Here is a 25,645-nt window from a genome sequence, read left to right on the forward strand (position 1 = left end):
GTCTAAACTCTTGTTTGAACCCACCTTGGACACTTCTTCCACCCTTGAAATTAGGTGCAGGTGTTAATGAATAATTCTAGCAACAAAGGAAATTCATTTCAGTTTGTTCGAAATTGTCCAAAAAATGAAAGAAATGCAAAGTGCTGTTGTTAGAAAATCGTGTTAACGTTCAGAGAAAGTGAAAATGGTTTATCACAATGGCAATTTAGCTGAGAAGTTTAACTGTGGGAAAATGAAATTTATTTTACCGTAGACCTACAGTATTTTCCTTGGGGTATAAAATATTGTATACTATACAATTAATTGGCTGATCTCATTGTTTTGATAAAATTTATTTTATTCATTTATTTTTTTTTTTTTTTTTACATTCATATACAGTAGATGTGTGATAAATAGTTTTTGTATCAACCTACCTTATTTTCACGATATTTTTAGAAAAGTAATATCCAAGTAATTTTTGCACGCAAAATATTCAAAATACAGTAAACCCATTAATGCAAAAATCAGTTTTACAGGCAACCTTTTTTTTTTCGATTCCGCCATTGTCATTGGGCAATCACAGAATGTAATGAAATCATATTATGAGAAAAAATAATAAAATCGTTTTATTATTAATTAATAATTTTTCTTATTGTACTTAAGAAAATATTAAATATTAAAAAATTACAGTACAGTATTTTTAAAGTTAAAATAAGATTAAACTAACGAAAACCAACCAAAGTGATGGAGAGATACAATGCACTTGTATATCGATGATGCAATATACATAACTGAGGAGCAAACAAAAAGAACCAAGTTGAATTTATTAAATCGAAAGAAAGAAAGTGTGCATTATAATTAAGAAAATGCGAGTATTGTATTAGTCTTTAAAATATTGGTATTAAATCTGTCTTATAAAATCGTGACTGCTGCTGTAAATCAAGTTATCTGATAAGAATAAAATACAATACCAATGTAGCTCTATCGTTAAAAAATTTGCTTCTTTTTGCTATCGTTGAAAAATACGGTATTATAGCACCACCTGTATTGGACAACCATCTGACTAAAAGACCACTTTTTGAAGGAACTGTGGGTGGTCGCCATAGACAGGTTTTACTGTATTACATATTTTAATATATGGACCAAATACAATATAAAAAAAAATTTTAAATAAGTATATTTGTTCATAGTCCTTCTTGACTTTTTTTTTATATAGAACACATTAATCTGAACACCCCTATATAATAATTAGTTTGGATTGGCTAAGTATGTGTTATATTTAAAAAAATAACAATAATAAAGAACTTCATTGTGTGAAGTTAAATGAAATTTCATAGTTATAAGTATTGTTTATGGTGATGATATTAATTAAACAAAAACTGATATCTACTAGCAAAACTTAATGATTAAAAACAAATTTCAGCTACTTTTAGTCTTCTCTATTTATTATGAAAGCAATTAGTTTCAATAGTAAATAGAGAAAAGGACACTAAAAAGTAATTGAAAATATCTGTATTATTAAATTTTGCTGATAGCAGTTTTTGTTTAATTTGTCCTAATAATGATTAGAACATAATATTTAATTATAAAAATTTATACTTGCATTCCAGATGATAAAAGAGATTTAACAGTTGTGGAAGATGCTTCAACACCTGAACCAGATCCAGACTATACAGAGTATATGACAGGAAAAAAGATACCTCCAGGTGGAATTCCCGGAGTAGATCTTAGTGATCCTAAACAACTAGCAGAATTTGCTAAGTGAGTGCAAATTTTAAAATAGTAATTTTTGATTATACTAACATCAGTTATAGTGATTGTAACAGATCTAGAATTTTTATTTGAGCAAGAGATTTATTTAAAGAAAAAATAATAATAAATAAAATTTTAAAAAATATTTAGATATAGACAATCATTCTCCAGAGCAACCATGAATGATTACATTAAAATCATTCATGGTTTTTAAACACTTTTAAAAAGATAATTAAACTTTCAATGCCATTTGTTATTAAGAAATGGAATTGCATTTTTTATAATTAATTTTTTTTGTTTCTGTAGAATACAATTTCATGGTCTCTTTAACAGTAAAAAAAAAATAAAGTACTAGTGAAATATTACATTTATCTTTATCGTTGTACAACAAATGATCATTTTCAGTATTTCTATTTTTTTCCTTTTTATTATTGTAATTATGGTAGAATCACAAAATTGCAATATTTGACTTTATCTTGTCAGTAAAGTGTGCTAAACATTTGTATCTTGTGCTTAGTTTATGGTTTTCAGAGTATCAAATGTTCAAAGTTAAGTAATTTTTATTAGTCTGGATTTAACATTAAGGTAACTTTTGTTGCCATTTCTGTTTATATAACATTTTATTATAACTTTATTATTTGATGCAATATGTAAACACTTATAACAATAGAAAATATTTTGAATTTAAACATGTAAGAAGAAACATTTGTCTTTCAGTATCAATAGGAACTAAATAAAGTAAACCAATAAAAAAAATACTTTATGCATTTTCATTAATTCAAAATAACATTATCAAGAATAACAGAATTGTTAGGATTAGTAACTGAAAGTGAATGTATATAAATCCAAATAGTTACCAAATCCAAATCAAAAATCCAAATAAAAATATAATTTTGCATATAAATGCAATACCAATTAAATGCTGAAACTCTATCGGGCTAGTTTCGATAGAGTTTCAGCATTTGGTTGGTGTCTACTCTTATAATATATCGGGTTTAGCGATGTTGTTTATAAATGCAATATTAAGAAAATTATAATATGAATAGTATTTAATCTCTCCTCATTTTCATATTGTTAAAAAAAAATCATTTCTCATTGTGACACAAAAAATTGATCAAATATTAAAACATTATAATAGTGAATTCAGATTCGCTTGTTTTCAAGTCTCTTTCATTTGGGATACGAAAGTAAGGATATAGATCTAAAACTTTATATTATTCAATAAAACAATGATTTAATTTATCGATTTCCTTTGTAATTAATGCATGTGGAAATGTTTCATGAGTCCTAGTTAATTTATTATGCATGTATATTACAGTAGATATATATTTGGGAGAGAAACACATTTAACTGACATTAAAATATATATATTTATTAAAAATACATGTTTTTTAATGTCAGTTTAATGATTTTTCTCCCATATTAACATTCCCAGCGTAAGGTTAATATTGTTTTTGTCATATATATATTATTACAGTAGATATATTCATATCAAGAAACCATTTGTTTTCTAAACTGAAATAATGAATGTCTGTTTTTAATATACACATTTTAATTCTCTGTCATTATGAAGAAAATATGAAATTTGATTGTGTTATTTTATGTATGCAGTTTACCAATTAAATAATGACTGGACACTAATGCACACTATGGATAAGAACTAGCTTTTGTCATTGGGACTGCTAGTATGTGCTCTTTCCAGCCATTAGTTGGATAATTCTTAATATGCATTGATTCTTGTTTTATGACCACTTTAATGAATGTATCACTGTGCATCAGGTAGATGAATATAATATGGAGCAATGAATAGTTATTAAATTTTTCTCAATATTTATTTATTTATTTATTTTACATATAATTGGAAATGTCTTATGACAGGGATGGCGAACCTTTTTGAGTCCGCATGTTATATTGTAAGCATACTTAGCTTTAAAGATGTTAATGCATGCCAAAGTCTTAGACTTCAAATAATGATATTTAAAGAAATTAAATGAATACACTTTAATTGGAATAAATGTAAAAAATCTGATTGAAAAAAGGATGATCAGGTGATAAACAGAAAGGATGATTGAAAAAGACAAAAATCATATGATACATTACGTGCCAGATGATTTCTCTTGCATGCCATAGGTTCGCCACCCCTGTCTTATGACGATGGATTTCCATCCACGAACAACAGTTAATTAACCTGCATTGTACAATAATATAACAGATCTAAATCAAAATTAACACATATACATGTATAAAAATTATAAATTATAAAATGTAGATAAATATAAACAATAAATCAAATAAAGGAGATACATATAAATAATATCAGATATTAAAAAAATATAAATGTAAGAATTTATACACTAAAAGCTGAGATATTAAAAGAGCATACTATGTTACTGGTCAGTTATATATAATATGTTTACATGTTCTCTTATATTGTAAAAAATCATAATGTAAGACAGTGGTTCTCAAAATGGGCACTATCACCCCCTGTGGGCAGTGAGTAAATCTAGGGGGCACTGGAGGCAGGGTACTGAATGGTGACCAAAGGCAAAAGATGGGGTCACTGACAGCTGTTCCCTTTCCTCTATTAAACTGTTAAATGGATAAGAGAAAACATTGTGTTTAATGGTTTCCGGATGTTGAGAACAATGTACGGTAAGGGCACAAAGTGTGAGATTCATAGAAAAATTTTCCTAAGAATATTTCCAATCCTTTCTCACGCAAGAGAAAATGGGTTAGGGGGCGGTGGATCGAAAAAGTTTGGGAATCACTCACTGATGTAAGATATACTCTAGTGGAGTAGAGCAGTGTTTCTGAATCTTTTTATCATTGCAGACCAGTAAATTATGAATACTTTTACATGGACAAAGTAAATTATATGTGACTGTGAATTATGCTTATTTTAGTCACTGTAACAAACTATGTACAGTAATTCTAGATTACTATTTAAATGTCACCTGTAATCAATTGTGCCAACTTCAGTACATTCAAATGCTTCAGATCAGAACATTGTTCATAGCACTCAGTCTGTTTTCCAAATTTTGTGCTTCAAATTTGATAACAATCTGTTTTTTCCAGCATATATATATATATATATTATGCAAATATATCACATTAGCACAGTATAATGTGCACTCACTTATAATGTTGATTGAATTTTTGGACTCCATCATTGTTATATCAGGTTTACGATATACTTTCATTTTAAAAATATAGATGGAGTACTTGTATTTCAAAGTGGAAAGCTTATTTATTTATTCATAAGTAAATCAGTAAAAAGTTAAAAAAGGTTTCATTTTGTTCTTTCATATTAAGGATGATAACAGATATTTGTATATTACAGTAGAGCATCGATTATCCGACCCCCAATTAACCGACCGCGTTCTAGTCGGCAAATTCAATTGTCCACTAGTGATGTGGCGCTACAATATTTGGCTATGTCTTGGCTACTTTAATATTATTTTTGTTAAATTTTTGTGTTTTAGCTGGCAGCACTGGCTTGACCATGAAAGGGAGGCTAGTATTTAAACCAGGCCTAATACACTATACTAATAATGTATTTTTTCATACTTTTCAGTTATCCGACCAACCCCAGTCCCCAATTAAGTTGGATAACCGATGCTCTACTGTATTTAGTTTTATACTATCCACAGATTTGTAGTGTATAATTTGTTGATATTGTATTCAAAAAAATCACAAAATGAACTCCTTTTTTTTCAGCTTTTAAACTAGAAGCGACATGTTTAAGCATTTTAGCCCTCTTTAGACTAATATGTATACTTTTAAGTTCATTCATTGACTTTAAGTCTAAAAGGACACAAGAAAGTAGTGAATTTTTTCAACTAATTTATACACTGAAAATTCATAGATAGTATAAAACTAAATAATAATTACTTTTGTCTGTTGACAAACAGGAATAAATAAGCATGGAATATTTGTTATATACTGTATAATATGTAGCATTGACTGATAGCCATTTCTAATTATGCTTAAATTTATTCATTATTATAATGACAGCTAAAATTGTCATTACAGCAGATTATCTGTAAGCATTAGATTTTTTGATATGAATGATTTAATGATATGAAGCGTAGGAACTACTTCAAGCCAGATTAGTTGTGTACTGTTTTCCAAATTTGACAGTAAAAATCTACAGAAAGATTTTTGACAGTCACTAAAATGATTTTGCTTTTAATATATAAAAGTAAATCCATTATTGTTATAGACTTATTATTATAGATTAAAATGAACAACTATTTGTTTTATGTTGTTAGTATCAGAGTGAAAAATATACTGAGAAACTTAAACAGATTTAATAAAATTTCTTATAGGTACAGTAATAACATATATCAGACATGGGCAAATGCGGATCCGAGAGCCACATTCGGCTCTTTTTGAGTTACATGCGGCTCTTGCTGAAAGTGTCAATTTATGCTTTTTATTATTATTTTTACAATTTTATTTCCACAATTTTGTGAAAATATGTAATTATATATAATATTTAGTAACTTATTTCCAAGTTGGTACAATAAATTAAATTGGCATTTCAAATCTGTTCTTTGAAAACAAGTTCTTGACCCAGATGGGGGATACCCTATCCTTCCCTGCCTTACCGTACTATCCGCCATGACAGTACAGAACTGCGGCTCCCATGCATTTTGCAAAACCTACATTTTGGCTCCCACTGAACTTTTGCTTGCCCGTCTCTGATATATATAATGCCTTGATAGCTAATCTATTCAAATTATCAAACAATACTTAATTAATACCTAGCTGGATGCTTCTTAATTTCCACAATAACACCTTATCTCACTGAGAATTATTTATTAACTTTAATAAACATTTTCAACCTGTTCTATATAACCTGAAGATGACCCATAGAATAGGTTGAAAACATTTGTTAAAGTTAAATAATTCTCAGTGAGATAAGATATTCTTGTGGATGTCAAACAAGTGAAATATGCTCTACTTAGTACTTGATTGTATTATAGAAACGCTATAATTTTTGTAATAAATAAAGCTAGGATTATGTTAACATTGCATTTTAATAATTATTGCAACTCAAGATAATAAAGAAATGTCATATATCGCATATGAAGTTTTTAAGAATGTTACAGAAACTTAATTCTTTCCCACAGATAAATGAGATTTTGAGTAACTTATAAACATTGTAAGAATTTCTCTGTATAAAAATTGTCAATGATTAAGTACCTGTAATATATTCTGTAATTAAATGTGATTAACTACAAATATGAATACTTGTATCAAACTATTATATTTTTATTTATTTTGAGCTGTAAACAAAAATCTGTAAACAAGCACTTTCAATTAATGAAAATAAAAACCAGACAAAGAATTCAAACAGGATTAAAAAGTAGGGAGAAAAAAAATCAAAATTCTTATCTTCTTAGGAACAACAAAGTGGCATTAGTGGAGTCAATTTTATTGGTCCTGGGGTGTGAAAAGGACAAAAATTGTGAAAATACTGTAAATTTTGGTGTTTTTTCCTTCTTAATCTAAAACTCTTTTTTAAATTTCATTTATTTACATTTTTCATGAACTATTGAAAATGTAGCCATTTCATAAACAGTTCCATTGTGTGTTACTTGTTTATATTGAACATAGAAATAGTCATGCTTTACTATGTATTATAATGATGTATGCTAACTGTACTTGTTTATCAAGGAATTTTATAGAAGTGCAATTACTGCTAACAGAGCATATTCCTTAAGATGGATCTGTCAAAACTAACAACAAAGTCATTCAAAATCTATACCTTTTTAAGATTGATTTTTTTTAATACTGTTGTTGTGTTGTGTTCTGAATAAACGTCTATTAAAAAAAATACATATTATTATGTAAATATACTGTCATTATCTAGAGAGAGAATATTTCTAACTTGTTGCATGTATTTTGTATTGTTTCTACTAATTTTTAGTAATTGAATTCTTTTTGTGTGTCAATTACATTTTTAAACTTCTCATAACAATCATCTATTTTTTTGGAACTAAATAAATGGAAATCTTTGTCAGATTCCTTTATGATATTAGAATTATAATTGGTGATAGATGTGTAATACGTTTTTTTCAAAATAATGACCATTTGCTATCATACACTTTTGCCAAAGTTCATATCACAACTTGAAGCAGTCATGAAACCCTTTTTTTTTTTAACATTTTTTAGATAGCTTATAGTATAGCATTCTCAGGTTACTGCAATGACACAAAATAGCACTTTTCAGATATTTATTTAATCTTGGAAAGAAAGAAAACTTAGAGTTCCAAATCAAGAGAGTAGGGTGACTATAGGAGCACTGAAATTGTATTTTTTGACCAAGTACTGTTGGATGTCAAAAGCTTAATGTGTGACACACGTTATGCATCTTGATATTGTCACACAAAAGTTTGTATATATGAAATAGCCACAGCATGTGCCAAAGTGCCTATTGATTGATACCAGTAACTGTTCTGTTTAATTTCCTCTTGAATCCTAGCAATTACCTCCTTTTAAAGTTAGTTACATAAACTTGACAATAATGCTATTAAAACAAAAACTTTTTACTGAAAGCACTTTTGCCTGTAGCAATTACTTATCTTTTCTATCTTCTTTGAATCTCTTGTACCACTTGTACAAGAGATTCAAAAAAGATAGGATTGTGGGCATAGATGGGAAGCTTTTTTAATCAGATGGTCATATTGTATTTCAGAAAGAATTCTTAAGACCACATGATGTAAAAGTTGCATAAGGCAGGTTGAATGAGTATACATTTAGTATATGTATATTAATAATATAAAATATAAAGCCTCCATAAAACTGTCATCTCTGTAGATGAAGATTGTTGATGGTGATTGTGAAGATGGATATCCAAAGACATTTTGTATCGTCTGTATTTTTGTATTTTATTAAAAATTAAATACTGTTGGCCAATTTTAAATGCACTAATGATATATATAAATTATAGTTAAATAGATATATTTATTGAAAAAGAGCAAAAAACAATATTTTTATAACTAACAAATGTAATTTTGCTGTCATGAGTTCTATCATTTTATGTTTTATCACATTGTAAGTTCTTCATTCCTTATCTTGGGTATCTCTTGGGTTTTTTGATGGTGTGTCTACTACAGACCATTTTTAACATTTTTACAATTTTGCTGCAAGATATCTCAAGCTTAGAGCTAAATTTAATATTAATTCAGTTTTCATTTTCAATATTTAAAAGTTTGGAAGAAGCCACCTGATCTATTTTTATTGAGGTAATATTTCAAAACCTTGAGAACTTAGCACATGAAATGATCAAATTGTATTATCAATGTATGCTGTAATTATGTTTATTTTTGACTCTATCTTGTATACTATAAAAACAGTGATCAGCATTTGAAACAGACTATTCTTAATAGTTATTGTCTGTTGCATTTTTATTTGCTTCAATGGTTTCCATTGCTTTTCCTGATTTTTATAAATCTAATAACAGTAAGTTATTTTGTCATCTCAAAGATGTTCTGACACACTTATGTAAAGAGTTATTTATCATTGAAAGTCAATTCTTTTGATTGAGTCTTCTTGCATTTTTACTGAATATCTCCTATAACTCTTAAAATCATATTTATTATATATGATGTGATATGAAGATATGACATGTGGTTTTCAAGTGGAATGTAACAATACTTTATTGAATTAGAACTGGGAGAATGTCAAATTAATTTAGCCATATTAACATTATATTTATCTATGATATTCATTGATGATAATTTTGAATCAAATTATTTCTCTCTATAGAAAGTAAAATCAGAAATATTAATGACATTTTGCTTTTTGTTTGCTTATTGATTACAATAGTTTTCATACATAATTGTATGTAAATTTTAAAAGAATATATAATTAATTTTTTTATAAAAAAAAATTAATGAAGTAGATCTATTCAAAAAATACTATTTATATGCATTTTTTGTCAAATCTGTAGAATTGTTTTGTTTTTTCTTAATAAGCATCACTTTTCTATCTTTAGTTAAAGCTGTACATGCAAGAACATTTTCTGGTGAGATAATTAATTTATTGCTGTGCATGTTAAGAATTCTTAATTTTCCAAAAGCAGTTTTTGTTGTTTTACACTTTTGTGTGTTAGTAAATGAATTTTAGTTACTTAAGGAATACTTCTTTCTATTGTTTAAAAAATAATGCTGATTCTTCTAGATAAAAGAATATGAAAGACACAATACAGAGGCAAGAAAAATTTGCAAGATAGTTAGTAAATGAAAAAGGAGTACCAAAGAAATGGCATAAGATTCTTTGAAGTAATTTTTTTTGTGATTAAAGTTTCAATGCCTAACTTAGAGCTTTCAATAACAGCTGGTATTTATTTTTAACAATACATGCTTGAAATAACATGATTTGTATTTATATTGTTGATTTTTATTAATTTTATACATATACAATGTGTATATCTATTTGTTATTGTATATTATATATATAAAATAAAAAATCCACTTTTAATTTGTAGTATTTGTTTTGTACGAATAAGTATTTTCAATTCTTTTAAAGGATTCAGTTTCATCAAATAATATAAAATTATAAAATTAGTATACAGTTATAATCAAATGAATTTAGCAGAACAAGTTTGAAATTTAAAATTCAAATAAAATATTCTGCTAAATTCATTTAATAAGAATTATATACTAGAGTTTTATAATTTTATATTATTTGATGAGCCTGAAGATAATCCTTTAAAAAAATTGGAAGTACTTGTTCACACAAAACAAATGCTGGGAAATTAAAGGTAGATTTTTTTTAATGGTAAATATTCCAGTTAATTTATTTTATATATATATATGATTTCATATATCTCACCCTTGCTTCAAAAGTGGGCAACTAAAAAATATGAGTTTTTAGAAAAAAATGCACAAAACTGTTTTAAAACAATAATAAATACCATATTGTTAATCAGATTCAGTGAGAAAAATAATGCTTATAAACCAGGATCAATTGTTCAAAAACAATTTTTTGTATTTTTCTGAAAACCTACATTTTTTAGTTCTGTCGCTTTTGAAGTAAGGGTGAATATGTGAAAGTGTAATTGATAATATTAAACAAATTCAAAATTTGTTGATAATATTAATAATTATAAAATTATAATTTACTAAATATTAATTATTAATGTTAGCAAGAGAAGTGGCATGCCTACATGTGCAGATTCACAGACAGCTTAATTAGCCCAGTTTTAAACTAACAAGGAAATTCTCAGCATAATTGTTATTATTATTATTATTATTATTATTTAATATTAACAACATAGATGGCTAAATTTTATTATAGAGAATATGTATGCTAGATTAATTTCTTTGTTTATTTAGCATTTCATGACAGTAAAGAAGGAAATTAATATAACTTAGATATAAATACATTTTTTAAATTTATTTAAGATCATTGATGTGTTTTTATTTTGTTTGGTTTCTTATTCTTATATTATGGAGTTAGTGATTCTTTGTGTTAGGTTTATTTTAAAAACAGTTAAAAATATACAACTATTAAATTATGTAATTTTTAAATTTATAAAACTTGTAAATTAAATTATAAACATTTCATTTAAAATTGAATGAAAATTTTGTCCAGGATAAATAGTAAACCATAACTAGGGATCTCAATGCCAAATTTTGGGATTCCATCCAAAATCTCAATCCTGAAAACCCAGGATTTCATTATTGACGTTATGTGTTGAAATATGGAGTAAAATATGATGTGATCACTCAAGTAAGGCATTCAAGTTACTTATACTTAATTTTATGAAACTGAAGGATCCATAGAAATGATATGGCAACTGCTCCTTTTACCCTGTCAGACTAAGTGAGTTATCATATCATGAGATAAAAAGTAAGAACTTTCACTTTTAAATTAGCAAGTCAAAGCAACTTATTTACTTGTAATAACAATAAAATAATAAATGTTTAATGCTTAAAGCACTGGTTAGGACTTATAATGATAAATGAATTACTAAAAGAAATTCATGTTAGCAGTCATGTATTGAGGCTGATAGTACAAAAATATGCTTAAAAACATAACTTAAAAATGCTTAGTTACCCAAGGATAGTGATAACTATCACTTATTCTGATTAGAAGCGTTTATAATTATATTTTAACTCAAATGTTATGGAACTTGCTATTCTGATAACATTAAAAAATGATCAAATTCTTCTAAATGAGTTAATTATGAAGATTTTCAGTATTGTTCTGAAATCATATCTTTATATCTAGGAAAAGATATTTTAGAATACAAACTGCTTTTAATCTCGAGAGAGGCATTTTGAGTTTAATTACTAAAACTTCAGTTTTTATATTTTATTCATTTCTTGCTATGATTTATTTCAATCTTACAATAATTTGCCTAAATTGCCTAAATATAAAAATGTTGACTTACACTGGATAGATTTTATATCTATACAGTACAAGTTTCTTATAAATATGAAAAATAGTTTTAAGTTATAACAGTGATATTTAATAAAGACAATAAATGTTTAATAGATTTATGCCTAATATTAAAATTTTGTAACATTTCAAAATATTAGATCAATAAAAATACAAAAAAAAATGATATATTTAAGAGATTTTGAATATTGTAATATTAATTTGATGTTAATTCTAGTTCAGTGTAATCCTGGTTTATAAGTATACATATCACTAGACATTTATTTAATGATGAGAAGAAAAGTTTACTAAGAGATTAAGTAAAATAAAATTATTTTTTTAACAGTACCAACTATATGTTTTAAATTTAAGCTACTGGAATTTAAAAGGTGTAATTGGTACTGTTCTTACTTTTGAATCCAATTAATTTGATTACATAATTATTTTTTAATGTAGAGATAAAGTTTACTGAATTATACAACTATGTTAGAATGAATGACATTGCAACTAATGAATGAATGAGTGTAAACAAAACAAATAAAATGGAAACTGTAATCTTTAAGCTATCTACTTAGTTTATGCAGAAATTTCAGTCTTGTAATATTTATGATTAGAAAATTTTGTTTTTGTAAATATCAGTTGAGCTCATTTGTTATAAAATATTTTATCTTACAAGTTAGGAATATAATAAAAAATAAAATAAAGTAAACAGCTTATTGTATTGAAGCTTTATAAATCAAGTAAGGTCACACTGTAAACTTAATTTGTAAATATCAAAAATTTCAACAAAATAAAATTTACATCTAAAATAAATAAAAACATTTATTTTAGTATTATGCGAGCATAAAATATATGCTAATTTTGTTGTAAACAATCTAATGGTTATATTCACCAAAATGTTTTTAATTAAGAGTTACAGTGGGTGATCTGTTAACGAACAAATCGGATAACGAACACTTTTGCGAAAGACTTTTTATGTTTGGATAACAAACACCTCACAGAACAAACACAAAACGAAGCGACGTAAAATAATGAATACCAATTGGTAGCTTTTCAGAGCACAGAAGACGTTGACATCAATGCTCAACCCAGTATATACTGATCAGATAGTATTCCTCCAAACTTTGAAACTCTCCCTTGTAATTCCAGCCTTTTATTTTTCTGACAGAAACAATTCTTTTATAGTATTTGCGAGACTGTCGGGCGGGCACTCGTTAAGTTTTGCATCTGTTTTTATTTTCAAAAGGTGAGAGTATAATAGCAAAGGTAGAGAGTGGGCAGAAGATGTCTGATGATTAATGTTGCTGGGCAGTATGGCTTGAACAGGTCTACAGTAGGCCCCAGTTCAATCTTATCTAAGAAAGATACTGTATTATCAAGAAAACTCAGACAGCTTAAGAAGTAACAAAAATCATATGTAAGAAATAAAGAACATTGAAGAGCTAATAATGGAACCTGAAACTGATCTGATGACAGAAGAACACCAAGAAACTCAGCAAGATATGCTTTCTTCTGAAAAAGAGGATTAATGCTGATAACTGCTATTAAACATCTTTTGAAAAAGTGGAGCAAATTCCCATAAAAACGTATGGTAAATCGATAATTGGTTAATGAACAATTCAGATAGCAAACAAAGTCTTGGAACGAATTATGTTCATTAACTGATCGCCCACTGTACTTTACTTTTTGTATTCACCAATTCAATCTAACACTGGATTACAAAATCCTCAAATTGAAGAGCTATGTTACAAGCTCTCCATTTTGAGTGCTTCATGGCATGTCTGCATGCATTGTCATGCATATATACTAAACGCTAAGTGTTAAAAGTTTAATATACAATAGATTTTAACAATGAAAGAAACTATGCTATCTTTCAGACAGAAGTATTATTAGAATTAGTTGCAAAATATAAAAATTTATTAGAAAATACAAAATAAATGCATTGAAAGGTATACAGGCAATATAGAGATAGAATAGAACAGTTACTAGGAAATTATACCACCAGAAAATAATAAGCAATTATTCTGTTGCAAAACTTAAAAATATATATACAGTAGAGAACCGAAAATCGGAATCAATTGGGGACTGGGGTTGTTCAGATTAGGGATTTGTTCCGATTACGGTCTATGTACGAAAAAATATATTAACCTGTCCGATGTTCAAATTTTTCTCCGTTGCGTGTCGCTTCGCGTTGAATTTTTCTCCTTTGCGTGTCGCTTCGTGTTGAATTTTCATCGATTTTAAGCCTAACGAAAATTTTTATAATAATAATCGAGGCTATCGTATCGTTAAAAATTATTTCTGCATTTTGTACAAACAAAATAAATATATTGAAGAATATAAAAACATGAAAATTATACTTTAGAAGTAAATTTAGTATCAAAAACGTTCGATTCAGCACGATACAGTCCGACTGAAAATCGTGCCGAATACCGGCGATTCTGATTACCGGGGTGCCGATTTATGACTCTCTACTGTATATAATAATAACTGAAGCAAATAAAGTTCAAGTGGAAAAGAAAGGATAGAATTTTCTAACTGGAAATCCTGTTATGATGAATTGTTTACATAAATTGATTGCTTATTTTCAAAAGAGCTTAAAATTGCCTTAAAAATTAAATTGGTTAATGCTGTTTTATGAAAAATTCAAATAGTGCATGCCATAATCTGTCATTCAAGAATTAACTTGATAGCAGCAAGTTAAATCATGATTCAGATTTAAGAGTTATGTCTAGAATTAATATATTATGAATACCGACTTTAACTAAACCTGCAATTTGAATCTTAGTCTAGATTTAACTTCAGGTGTTAAACATGACTGTATGAAAGTGAGTTTCAGAAGGTTCCATCTTGAATATAATCTTTTAGTTTTACTGTTATCATCATCAATATTAAAGTTAAAAAAGCTTTGGCATTGTATAATAGAATTTATAACATGTTCTGTTGTTTCTTTTGTTGCCACAAACATTACATTTGATTTTAAAGATTCAAGCTAAGAATTATATTTGTTATCAGTTTATCAATCATTAAAATTGCACATCGATTTTAAAATTCAATTTGTTGTAGTGTAATTTTTATTATTCAAATAATCTGCTGGGTTCATATTTGGCTAGATGATGGCTAATAAATTATTAAGGAATTAAGTAAGTTTGCTGGAGGTAGCATGAAATGGTAGCAGTTAAGCTACTGTTTCATGTTAAATTTAATAATTAGAAATAAATAAGTTTTAATTTAAAATAATCTGGAAGAAATTACAATAATATTCAGGTATCCATTACAAATCAGGAAAATGAAAAGTGGGTGAGTGACCAGTAATGGTTACATCTAAAATTATTTAAGTGGTCAAGAAGTGATTAGATGGGGGTCCAGGTAACATGACTGGCAATGCATTTGCACTGTAAGCAGATGTTTTGGGTTCAAGTTCTCTCTAGGCTGATCTTTTCTCTCAGAATATTCTAAATTATTTCAAATCATTAAATTTAACATGAGATGGAGCAATAATGTAGCCCAATACAAACCACTGTATAGTGGTTCATTTGAATAATTAAATTATCAAATTTTTGTTATGCAATTCTTATTTCATACACCTTGTTCAATAAAAAAAATTCTATAAATCTTTCTCTGAATTTCCTTTTAAATTTACATATATTCTCTCTAAATTCTGATTAGGAAAAGTATCGATTTACATATAATTTCAAAATGTTTAATCTGGAGATTGTCAAACATTTGACAATTGACATTCTGTTTCAGTCTTTACATTACTGTATGGCACTGTATTCTTTCTGTTGTTTAAAACTTAATTTTTGTAATTATAATTTCACAATTCAATTTTTGTTTTTTATGTTTTAGGATGAAACCTCGAAAACAAAGTGATGACATTGCAAGAACAATTGCTTGCCCCCATAAAGTAAGATGTTTAATATAATTAAAATTGTTTTCAAAGTTAAATTGAAATTTAAAGATTTTAGCTTAAATCAGGATTTCCAACTATTTTTATTTATTTATTATTTTTATAAAAATATTTTTTCTTACAGGATTATTAATCCAAAATAACACTAATCTATAGTGCCAGCACATATTTCCAGCAGTCACCTGATGTTGCAAAATCCAAGTGCAAACATTTTTGGACCCTTTCAGTGGCCATTTTCAGGAATTTCCATTGAAGGTTTGCATTAGCACTTGAACCATTTTTTTAATACACTGGAATTTCTCAAAAACAAAAAAAGTTTGAATTCCAATGCAAATCTTCAATGGAAATGCCCAAAGCTGGACACTGAAAGGAACCAAAAAGATTTGCACTTGGCATTTTGCAATGTTGGGTGATTGCTGGAAACTTCTGAAGATACTGTAGATTAGCAATATAATGATTTCAGATTTATGCATAGTCTGTGTTTAATAAATGACTTATAAGAAAAATCTGTTAATAGATGTTTAATGAAAAAAGTATACATGTATGTATTTTTTTATATATATGTATAAAATAATTGTTCAAAGTTGTTCATATATCACAATGATATCTAAAGTGTGATTTAAAAGCCAAATGTGACTCTCAGATGTTAGTGGTGAGACTTGTTCAGTAAGATACATCTAAAAAAGACATAGTCTGTCCAAAATATTTTTTGAAAACCACCATTTATTCTAATCACACATTCTAGAACACCTTGGCAACCAGACCTTTCTTTAGAGGCTACTGGACCATCAGGCCAGTAGCCTCTAAAGAAAGGTCCAGTCATAATCTAAAGAAAGACAAGAAAGACTACATCTTTTTTAGATTAACTTATAAATTATCATCCAACGAAATTCTACAATGAAAGTTGTACAGTACCTGACTACTCAGAAATTTTGAATGAAAAGCTTAGATAATATTATCACAAAAATTAAAAAGTATTATATTAGAAAGAATAAATTACACAGCAATAAATAAATTTAATCTGACTTATAACAATCAAGTAACAATATTGTCTTGATACTATTAATCAGGGGTGCAGAATATTTTCAGGACCCAAAACATTCCTGAAAATTATTGCACACAAAATAAAACAATTAATTATTATTCCTACATAGTTTGAGAAATTCAAATTAAATCATACAAATAATTATTTAATCATGTGTCATCATCATAGGATAGCAAATACAATTAATAAATATTTTAACTGTTTATTGATTGTATTGATAGCATGTACAATTATAAATGCATATATGAGCCATTGATTTTGAAAGTGGAGAAAGTCCATTTTATGTTATTGCTAGATATTTAATGGTTTGCATTTGAATGAGTTTAAAAATATTCGTAAATAGTAATAGGCTTATTTTATATTTTTTTGGTTTTATTTTATGTAAATTTAATATGCAATAATGGTTATCCATGTTAGGTGAAAAAAAAATCATGGTTTTGGTATGTGCCATGGACTTGCATCACTTTCAAAAGTAGTGATTTGTTGAAAACGTTGCTTTTCTTTGAATGGAATATAGTTATAACAACAAAAAATTGAATATTTTATTTATTTACTTATTTATTTTATTTCAAAATTTTATACTTTTTTCGAAAAGCTACAATGAAACAAAAAATATATTTAATTTTATAGGACAAAGTGGAGAAAATAATAATAAATATTTAGTAATAAGTTGCATGCATATAATTATATTTCTTAGTTTAGATGGTGCAAGTATTTATGATAAATGGGTGGTACATAGGGTAATAAATCCATCATATCTTCATATTTTTCTTTAGAGTGGACTTGCCTCACTTTCATAATCGACTCACTGTAAATATCATTGACAATATAAATTACTAGTAACAAATTTATATGATATTAAGATATTTATTGTGAATTGATTAAAAACATAAATTTTATGTTAATTTGTAATAAGGATTAGCTTTAACTATTTTTTTCACAAAATGGACTTGCCCAACTTTCAAAATCAAAGGCTCATATGTTGATTAATAAAAATTAAAATTGAAGTTTATGCCATAAATGACCTATTTTTAGCATGGAATGCTAATTAATGGACATTTATGGACATTTTGAAATACAAAAAACATAAAATATCTTGAATGAGTTATCAATACTGAAACCAACATAATTATTGTGATATACACATCTTGCTCACTTCCCCAGTAGACCATTGTACAGGTTACAAATGTTTTCAGTTTTTTTGAGAAGTCTACCTTGGGTTGTTCTCTTGTTTGAAATTTCAAATCTTTTAAATTTTCATCAGTGAAGATCAAACAAGAGAACAACCCAAAGCAGGATTCTGAAAAAGCGGAAAACACCTGTAACTTGTACAATGGTCTGCTGGAAAAGTGAGCAACAAGTGTAAATCATGATAGTAACAAAATTATTTAAGAAATGCGTCAAGTTTTTTGCAAAAAGATGAACTTTTTTAGAGTTTTTGACTGATTTTTTGTCACTATCATCATCCTTACCATTTTAAATGAACCATATTTTTATGATTTTTTAACATTAATATTTTTTATTGTATAATAAATTATGAAAAAATATTAAAATAAAGGTAAATGATGTCTGTAGAGCAATGATAAAACTTTTGTTTGGCAATTTGGTTGAGACAATTCAGAAAAAGTTTTTTAATGCAGTTTATTAATTTACAAATCTCCCATGTGGGGGGAAGAGTGACTGTTTTGTTTTAATTCAAGCCAATTAAAAATTCTAACCATTAAAAATGGTGTTGAATAAAGTTTTGGAATAAAAATGGCTTCCTTTTTGGTACATTTTAAAGCCTTGTTTTGATTTCAGTTTTTGTAAAAATCAAAACTGTGATTTGGTAATCAAGACTTACTCATCCCTATTTGCATGCACATAATTGTGTAAGTAGACAGTGATATAATGAGTGACTAAACTGATCAGAAACAGAAGAAACAACATTACAATTTTACTTTTAATTACATTACTTTTTTTGCTACTGCCTTAATATTATTTTTTCTGCCATAAATTTCCCCCAAATCTTGTTTACATGATCAGCTTTTATTACCTTGTTATATCATTGAATGTTTTGATTGTATAAAAAAATTTCATATTTGAATTTTTTTTAAATTCATTTTATGAACAGCTTGATACATTATTATGTCAGATGTATGTAATAATGTAGAATTGTTCATAAAAATATGTTTTATGAAAATAAGCATCAAAGTGCACAAAAAAAATGGATATTTTATTTTACCAACCTCATTTCAAGTTATTTTATGATCATGAATGATTTAGATTATTTCATTTCTGAGTAAGTAATTTTATATTTTTAGGGATGTACTAAAATGTTTCGTGACAATTCTGCAATGAGAAAACATCTTCATACTCATGGACCCAGAGTTCATGTATGTGCTGAGTGTGGTAAGGCTTTTGTGGAAAGTTCTAAACTTAAACGGCATCAGTTGGTACATACAGGAGAAAAGCCATTCCAGGTTAGTTATTTGTTATTAACAAAAGGTTAAAATAAAAACTATGTTTCTAAGGATGTTGAAAAATTTCTAAATGAGAACAAAATCTGAACCCTTTTACTGGGTTCAGATTTTGTTCTCATTTAGTGAAGTTTATAAAACTTATATGCAACATACTTGAAATTTTCTTAATTTTATTCTATTATTTTATGTTTACATCTCTGAATATAATACAGCCTGTCTCAGAATAAATTTACAATTAAAAACTGAAATAAAACTCAAAATCTAATTATTTGAAAATTTTTATTAATGAAATATTGCGGTAAACATATGTGGATTTCATGTTTTAAAAATTATATCATTAAGATGCCATCCATCTTGCCTCCAATCTACCCTTCATATTACTGGTGATTAGGGATGTTCTGATACTACCGGTACTGTATCAATACAGTGGTACCTTGACATACAAGTGTCCCAACTTAAAATTTTTCAAGATACGAGCCGTCTCTCAGCCAATCTTTTGCTTTGAGTTGAGAGCTAAACTTCAGGTTATGAGCCAGCTTCAGATACCCCACCACTAGTTGGCGCAGCAAAAAAGTGGAAAACTGTCGTAATTTTGTCATTTTTGTTACTCTTCCAATGTCTGACAAGCTAGCTTATAGAAAAATGTGTGATTGAATGAATTAGTTCACTTCTATGTTGTGTTTGGCATCACTGTCTCTCATTTCTCGAATTTTTCATTTTTTCTTTATTTATCTTTATTTATTTATGAAGTGAATGCCAAAGCATCCACAAAACTAATTTGATGCAGTACATTCTATTATGTTTTTATACAATAATTGTTATTTATAAGTTAATTTTTTTTATGGTCTGGAACAGATTAACTTCATTTCAATGGGAAAAAGTGATTTGACATACGAGTAATTTGAGTTATGAGTTCCGTCACAGAATGAATTAAACTCTTAAGTCAAGGTACTACTATACTTTCCTTCAGTACCAAATACTTTTCATATTCAAAACTTTTAATTTGATACTGATACCAGTATTGAAACTTTACTTTGGGTATCGGATCTGGTATCATTATATTTTTCACAGACAGGTAAGGTCCAATCAAAACTGAATTTTGCAGCCAAATCAGAAACTGAATACCTTCTCAGCAGTAAAATCAACCGAAAGGCAATGCGACAGTCAGCATGATTTCCAGTTTTGATATTCAGTTCTGATACTGTCATGTATCAATACTTTTGGGGTATCAGGACATCCCTACTGATGATTCACTAAATAGTTAATGCAGAGATATTGTTTATTTTTGGCTTTAATTATTTTTGCTTTAACTGTTGAATATTGTTCAGGAAGTCTATCTAAACTTTTCTCATGAGAACTCCTACAAAAAATAATCAATAGGGGTAAGGTCAGGTGGCCTTGGAAGCCAGTGTATGAGAGAATCACCGAACATTGAGATAACTTTATCCAGAAAAAATTCTTGAACATTGCTCTTTGAGGCTTTTGAAGTGTGCTGTTTCTCCATCCTGCTGAAACCAGGTATTTGCATTATAGACAGGATGCCTATAAAACTTTAGTATGAACAAATATTTTTTCATTTCAGAATAGCATATACTATTGTGTACAAGTAAGTGAGTAACTTAGCCATCCTCAAAGAAATACAGACTAATAATTCATACTAAAGACATCACACACCAAACTGTCAGTCTATGATTGTATAATGTTCTCCAATGTTTGTTTTTTTTGGGGGGTTTGTTCAGAACCAGCAGTGACAGTTTTGTTTGTTATTGTATTTGTTAAGGTGGGAGTGGGCCTCAACACTCCAAAAAACATAAATTAAGCCATTATTGGAAAAAAAATCTTTCAGCATTTTCTCACAATAAGATTTACATTTTTCATAATCTGAATCCATTATTTTCTGCACAGTTTGGACAGTATGTGGATGTAAGCATGGGTTTAACTTCAAAATCCAATGAACCGACAAATGATGTATGCCAAGAGCAGCTGTATGTTTGCACACAGAGTGTCTCAATTACACAGAACAGCCACTGATACAATGTCCACATTTTTCATAACTTCTCATAGTCCTTATTCAACCTGATTTTCAAGTATTTAGTGCTGAGGATGGCACCCTAAATCTTTTCACTTGTGAACAGACAAGATTGACACTTGGTGCATCACGCAAATAACAGATATTACACCAAGCATGAAACTGACATCTAGCAACTGCATAAGAATTGTTGGTCTTGAAAAAGGCCTCTATGATAAATGCATAATGCTCACCTGACCCCTGTGACATTATTGCTAACAAACCTGCACTCTCCTCTACCAAATGTATTCATTGTTCTCTAGTGGTACCCCATAGTTGACATTTTATTCATTTTTAAAGTTGAAAATTTATTCTGAGACACCCTTTACATTCATATAACTTTTCTTTTTTCATATTATACACGTTTGAAAATGTATCTATAGTTTCAAAAAATAATAATAATATGTATTACTATTAAAATCTAGAAATTGTTTTAATAGAGCAAAATGAAATCCAAAAATTAAGTTCACTTGTTTTTAGTATATGCTGTATTTTTATATACTAATTATAACTTTTTTTAAATGCATAATAAATTTTGGATACACAATATTAAAAATTATTACCTATATTTTTTTTATAATATCGTTATTTTTTACAGTGTACATTTGAAGGTTGTGGAAAACGATTTTCTCTAGATTTTAATCTTCGGACTCATGTACGAATCCACACTGGTGACAGACCATATGTTTGTCCGTTTGATGGTTGCAGCAAAAAATTTGCACAGTCAACTAATTTGAAGTCTCATATCCTCACACATGCTAAAGCTAAGTAGGTTTTTTTAGTTTGTGCTTTATTGTAATCTAGAAAGTAAAATAACATTTTTAACAAAAAATTAATATATAAATATATAATTAAAAAGCATCCATAAAACCTTCATATCTTCAGTTGTAAATTTTTTTTTATTAGCAACTAACATTTTTGATCTTAAACAGATCTTCAGATCTGAATACACAAACAAATTAGAATGCGAAATAGAGCATACTAGGTTAAAAAATTGGAACATATAACAATGCATTATATTTAATTTTAAATAATAATTTCAATTTTTGTAATTTTAAAACATTTTTACTGATATTTCTTTTTTATTTTTATTTTATATCTAATTACATTATGTATTCGTTTATTGGTTGGTCCAATTTTTAAAAATAGTATGGTTTTTTTCTGCATTCTAATTCAGTTTTGTATTCAGACCTGAAGATCTGCTTAAGATTGAAAACATTAGTCACTAATAAAAAAAATTTACAACTGGAGATACTAAGGTTTTGTAGATGTTTTTTATTACAATTAGACCCAGTTCATTTGTATTTCCATAGAATTATTAATATAATTGATTACATTAATATGACTCACAGTTCTGTAATCACAAGTAAGTTTTATATTCATGTAAAGAGTTAATTACTAAAAAAAAAAAATAGATAATTTGTTTAAATCTAGAGCCTTATCAATAACATCTCAAAAAATGAAACTTTGCTGTCATTTTAAAAATGCCATAACGTGATCAGAAAGGTAAACGAGTATGATTAAGTTTATTTAAAGAATATATGGTATACAACCCAATTTTACCATATAAAATGCCATCCCATGTCTTTGTTTTCATTGTATTTGATTTAAAAGAAAGGTAAAATTAGAATGCATACTTTCATTTATATAGGAAAAAGAAGAATTTAAAAGACCTGAAGCAGATTATAGATGTAGATTGAAAACATTTGTCTTTAATATATTTAATTAAAATTCTTAACTGGTCCTATATAAAGGTTTTGAAGTGTTTGATGAAATATGTTTTCTAATAGGTATGCCTGTATTTTGTATTATATACATATTTCACAATCATACAGTGTGTTGAGAGAACAAATATACATACATCCTTTACATCTGTTTTTACTTCAAATCTCAAATATCAGCTGGACTCTTTATAATTGAAAAGTTTTAAGACCACAATGTATTTTTTTTTGTGTATCTGTTTATTGTCCTGATTCCTGATGGCAATTGTTTTAAAATTATCAGAACAAGCTCTAACAAACATTCAATACATAAATGGAAATGTTTTTTATGGAGTATAAAAACATACAAAAAACCAAATAGTTAATTATTTATCTTCAGGAATGCTGTTGTGTTACTATGGAAACATAAGAACAAAAATCTCTAAAGCAGTTATGATATAATCATTCCATTAGATTGGTGATTCTCAGCCTTTATTTAGAATTATTCACAAATGTAGGGTGTTTTGTAGAACATTGAAACTATATTTTCAAACATTATTATTATGCAAACTTTGCCAAAAAATTGATTTAATTAGTGTAGATGAGACTTTTAGGTTTAGGTTTAATGTCAATCTTCATTTCTACATATTTGTATATTAAAGAGAAAATCTCTTAGCTGGAAAAAACTAAAATATTTCTGTCTTTAATAACATCCAGAACCCCCAGTTACACCATAACCATATATGTGTAGAAATGAAGATTGACTTGGAACTTAATTATTCAATTTTTCACGTTACAGAATATTTGTATATAAAGTAATAAAAATTTATTTTCTGATGTGTGATTTATATGTTTTAAATATATTGTTTAATAAAAATTACATTCAAAATTGTTAATTAAAATTAATTATTTTTTTAAGGAATAATGCCCAAAGGATTGCATCTATGGAATCACAGCAAATAACATTTGCTTTTGAACAGGAATGAAACACCAGGTGAGAAAATAGTGCACAAGAACTTGTTACCCAAGAGTCCTTAGTAAAATTGACATGTGTACAATCACAGTATATATTAACTAAGGACATTTTATACTTGGGACACAACATTGGGTATCCTGTTCTCCTGGCATTATCGGTACCTCATTTATCGATGGATAAAACAACAACCGTCACGGAAACGCAGCATGAATTTTTGTTTCAGTAGGTTTGCTGGAGGTTTCAAAGCCAGGAAGTTAGCACTACTTACTTTCTCACGTTACGTGACAAGTCCATCAATCTGTATACTATGTACAAAGCTTGTGTATTGATATTTTAATTTCTTTGTACTCTATGGAAATGCTGCATCTCAAAAATACCTTCTTCTGTGTAAAGGATGTATTTTCTATATATTAATTATGACAATGTGGAGTAAAAAACAAAGCACTTCTTTTTCTGTACATTTTTTAGATGCATTACTTGGAGTGGCTATTTAATATGTCATTCCATTTCCCTTGTTGTGAAGTTTTTTATTTGAACTTGGATCTTCAACATTATGTTTTTGACTGTCACCACAAATCATCCTGAAATGTTTATAATGGAAGAGTGGAATACGTCAACTGCTTATGTGAAACAATAAAAAAAAAATTTTTTTGAAAACATGGAAAAATACACATTAACAGTTAGTTATGTGGTAAATTTGTAGCAATAGCTCAGAGGCTATTAAACATTGTAATATAAAGTGTTTTCCCCTTAATCAGTATATATATTCATATGATTTTACATCAGATTGTGGTATATCAGTTTATCCTTCACAGATTTAATTGTAATTTAGCATAAAATAATAATTTGTTATATTTAATCATTATGATTTTCCAAGTGTCCTAACATTTATTTATAATTTTTTTGAATTAATTATTTTTCTTTCTAAAATTCAGTTTAAATTTTGATTTGAACAAATTGTACAACATAAACACAAACTTTTTGTTATTACAGTGCCAATATGCCATTATTTCATACAAAATCAATAGATTGATTGTTTTGTTTAGGTAAATATGGTAGGTTTCTCAGAAATGAAAATTTGCACTTTGTCATTTATTCGCTCACCAACAATAAACACTTCTATACTATTATTGTTGATCTCTTAATTCCATATGTTCCGATTTTAAGATCATAATAAATAAATAATAATATAAATAATAATTAAAGATACAAATGAAGTAAATAAAGTACAAATGAGAATCATGTAATATGAAACTAATAGACCAATTAATTTCCAAAAATAATTTTATATGAAGATATAAAATTATTCTTAAGCTAAGTATAGAAACAAAATATATCTTAAAATAAAAAATGTAATA

General features: G+C 27.4%; 1 protein-coding gene across 1 annotated transcript in view; it reads left to right on the forward strand.

The window, feature by feature from the left end:
* Nucleotides 1-25,041, forward strand: part of LOC136978274 (transcriptional repressor protein YY1-like) — a 37,666-nt gene extending 12,625 nt beyond the window's left edge. The window contains exons 2-6 of the mRNA XM_067273959.1: nucleotides 1,590-1,740; nucleotides 15,976-16,033; nucleotides 19,385-19,543; nucleotides 22,210-22,379; nucleotides 24,231-25,041. Of these exons, the coding sequence (XP_067130060.1) occupies nucleotides 1,590-1,740; nucleotides 15,976-16,033; nucleotides 19,385-19,543; nucleotides 22,210-22,379; nucleotides 24,231-24,297 (605 nt within the window). The 3' untranslated portion in view covers nucleotides 24,298-25,041. The remainder of the gene's footprint in view (nucleotides 1-1,589; nucleotides 1,741-15,975; nucleotides 16,034-19,384; nucleotides 19,544-22,209; nucleotides 22,380-24,230) is intronic.
* Nucleotides 25,042-25,645: the final 604 nt, after the last annotated feature.

This window comes from Centruroides vittatus, unplaced genomic scaffold (assembly GCF_030686945.1).
Source record: "Centruroides vittatus isolate TY-2023 unplaced genomic scaffold, ASM3068694v2 contig_502, whole genome shotgun sequence".
NCBI lineage: Eukaryota > Metazoa > Arthropoda > Arachnida > Scorpiones > Buthidae > Centruroides > Centruroides vittatus.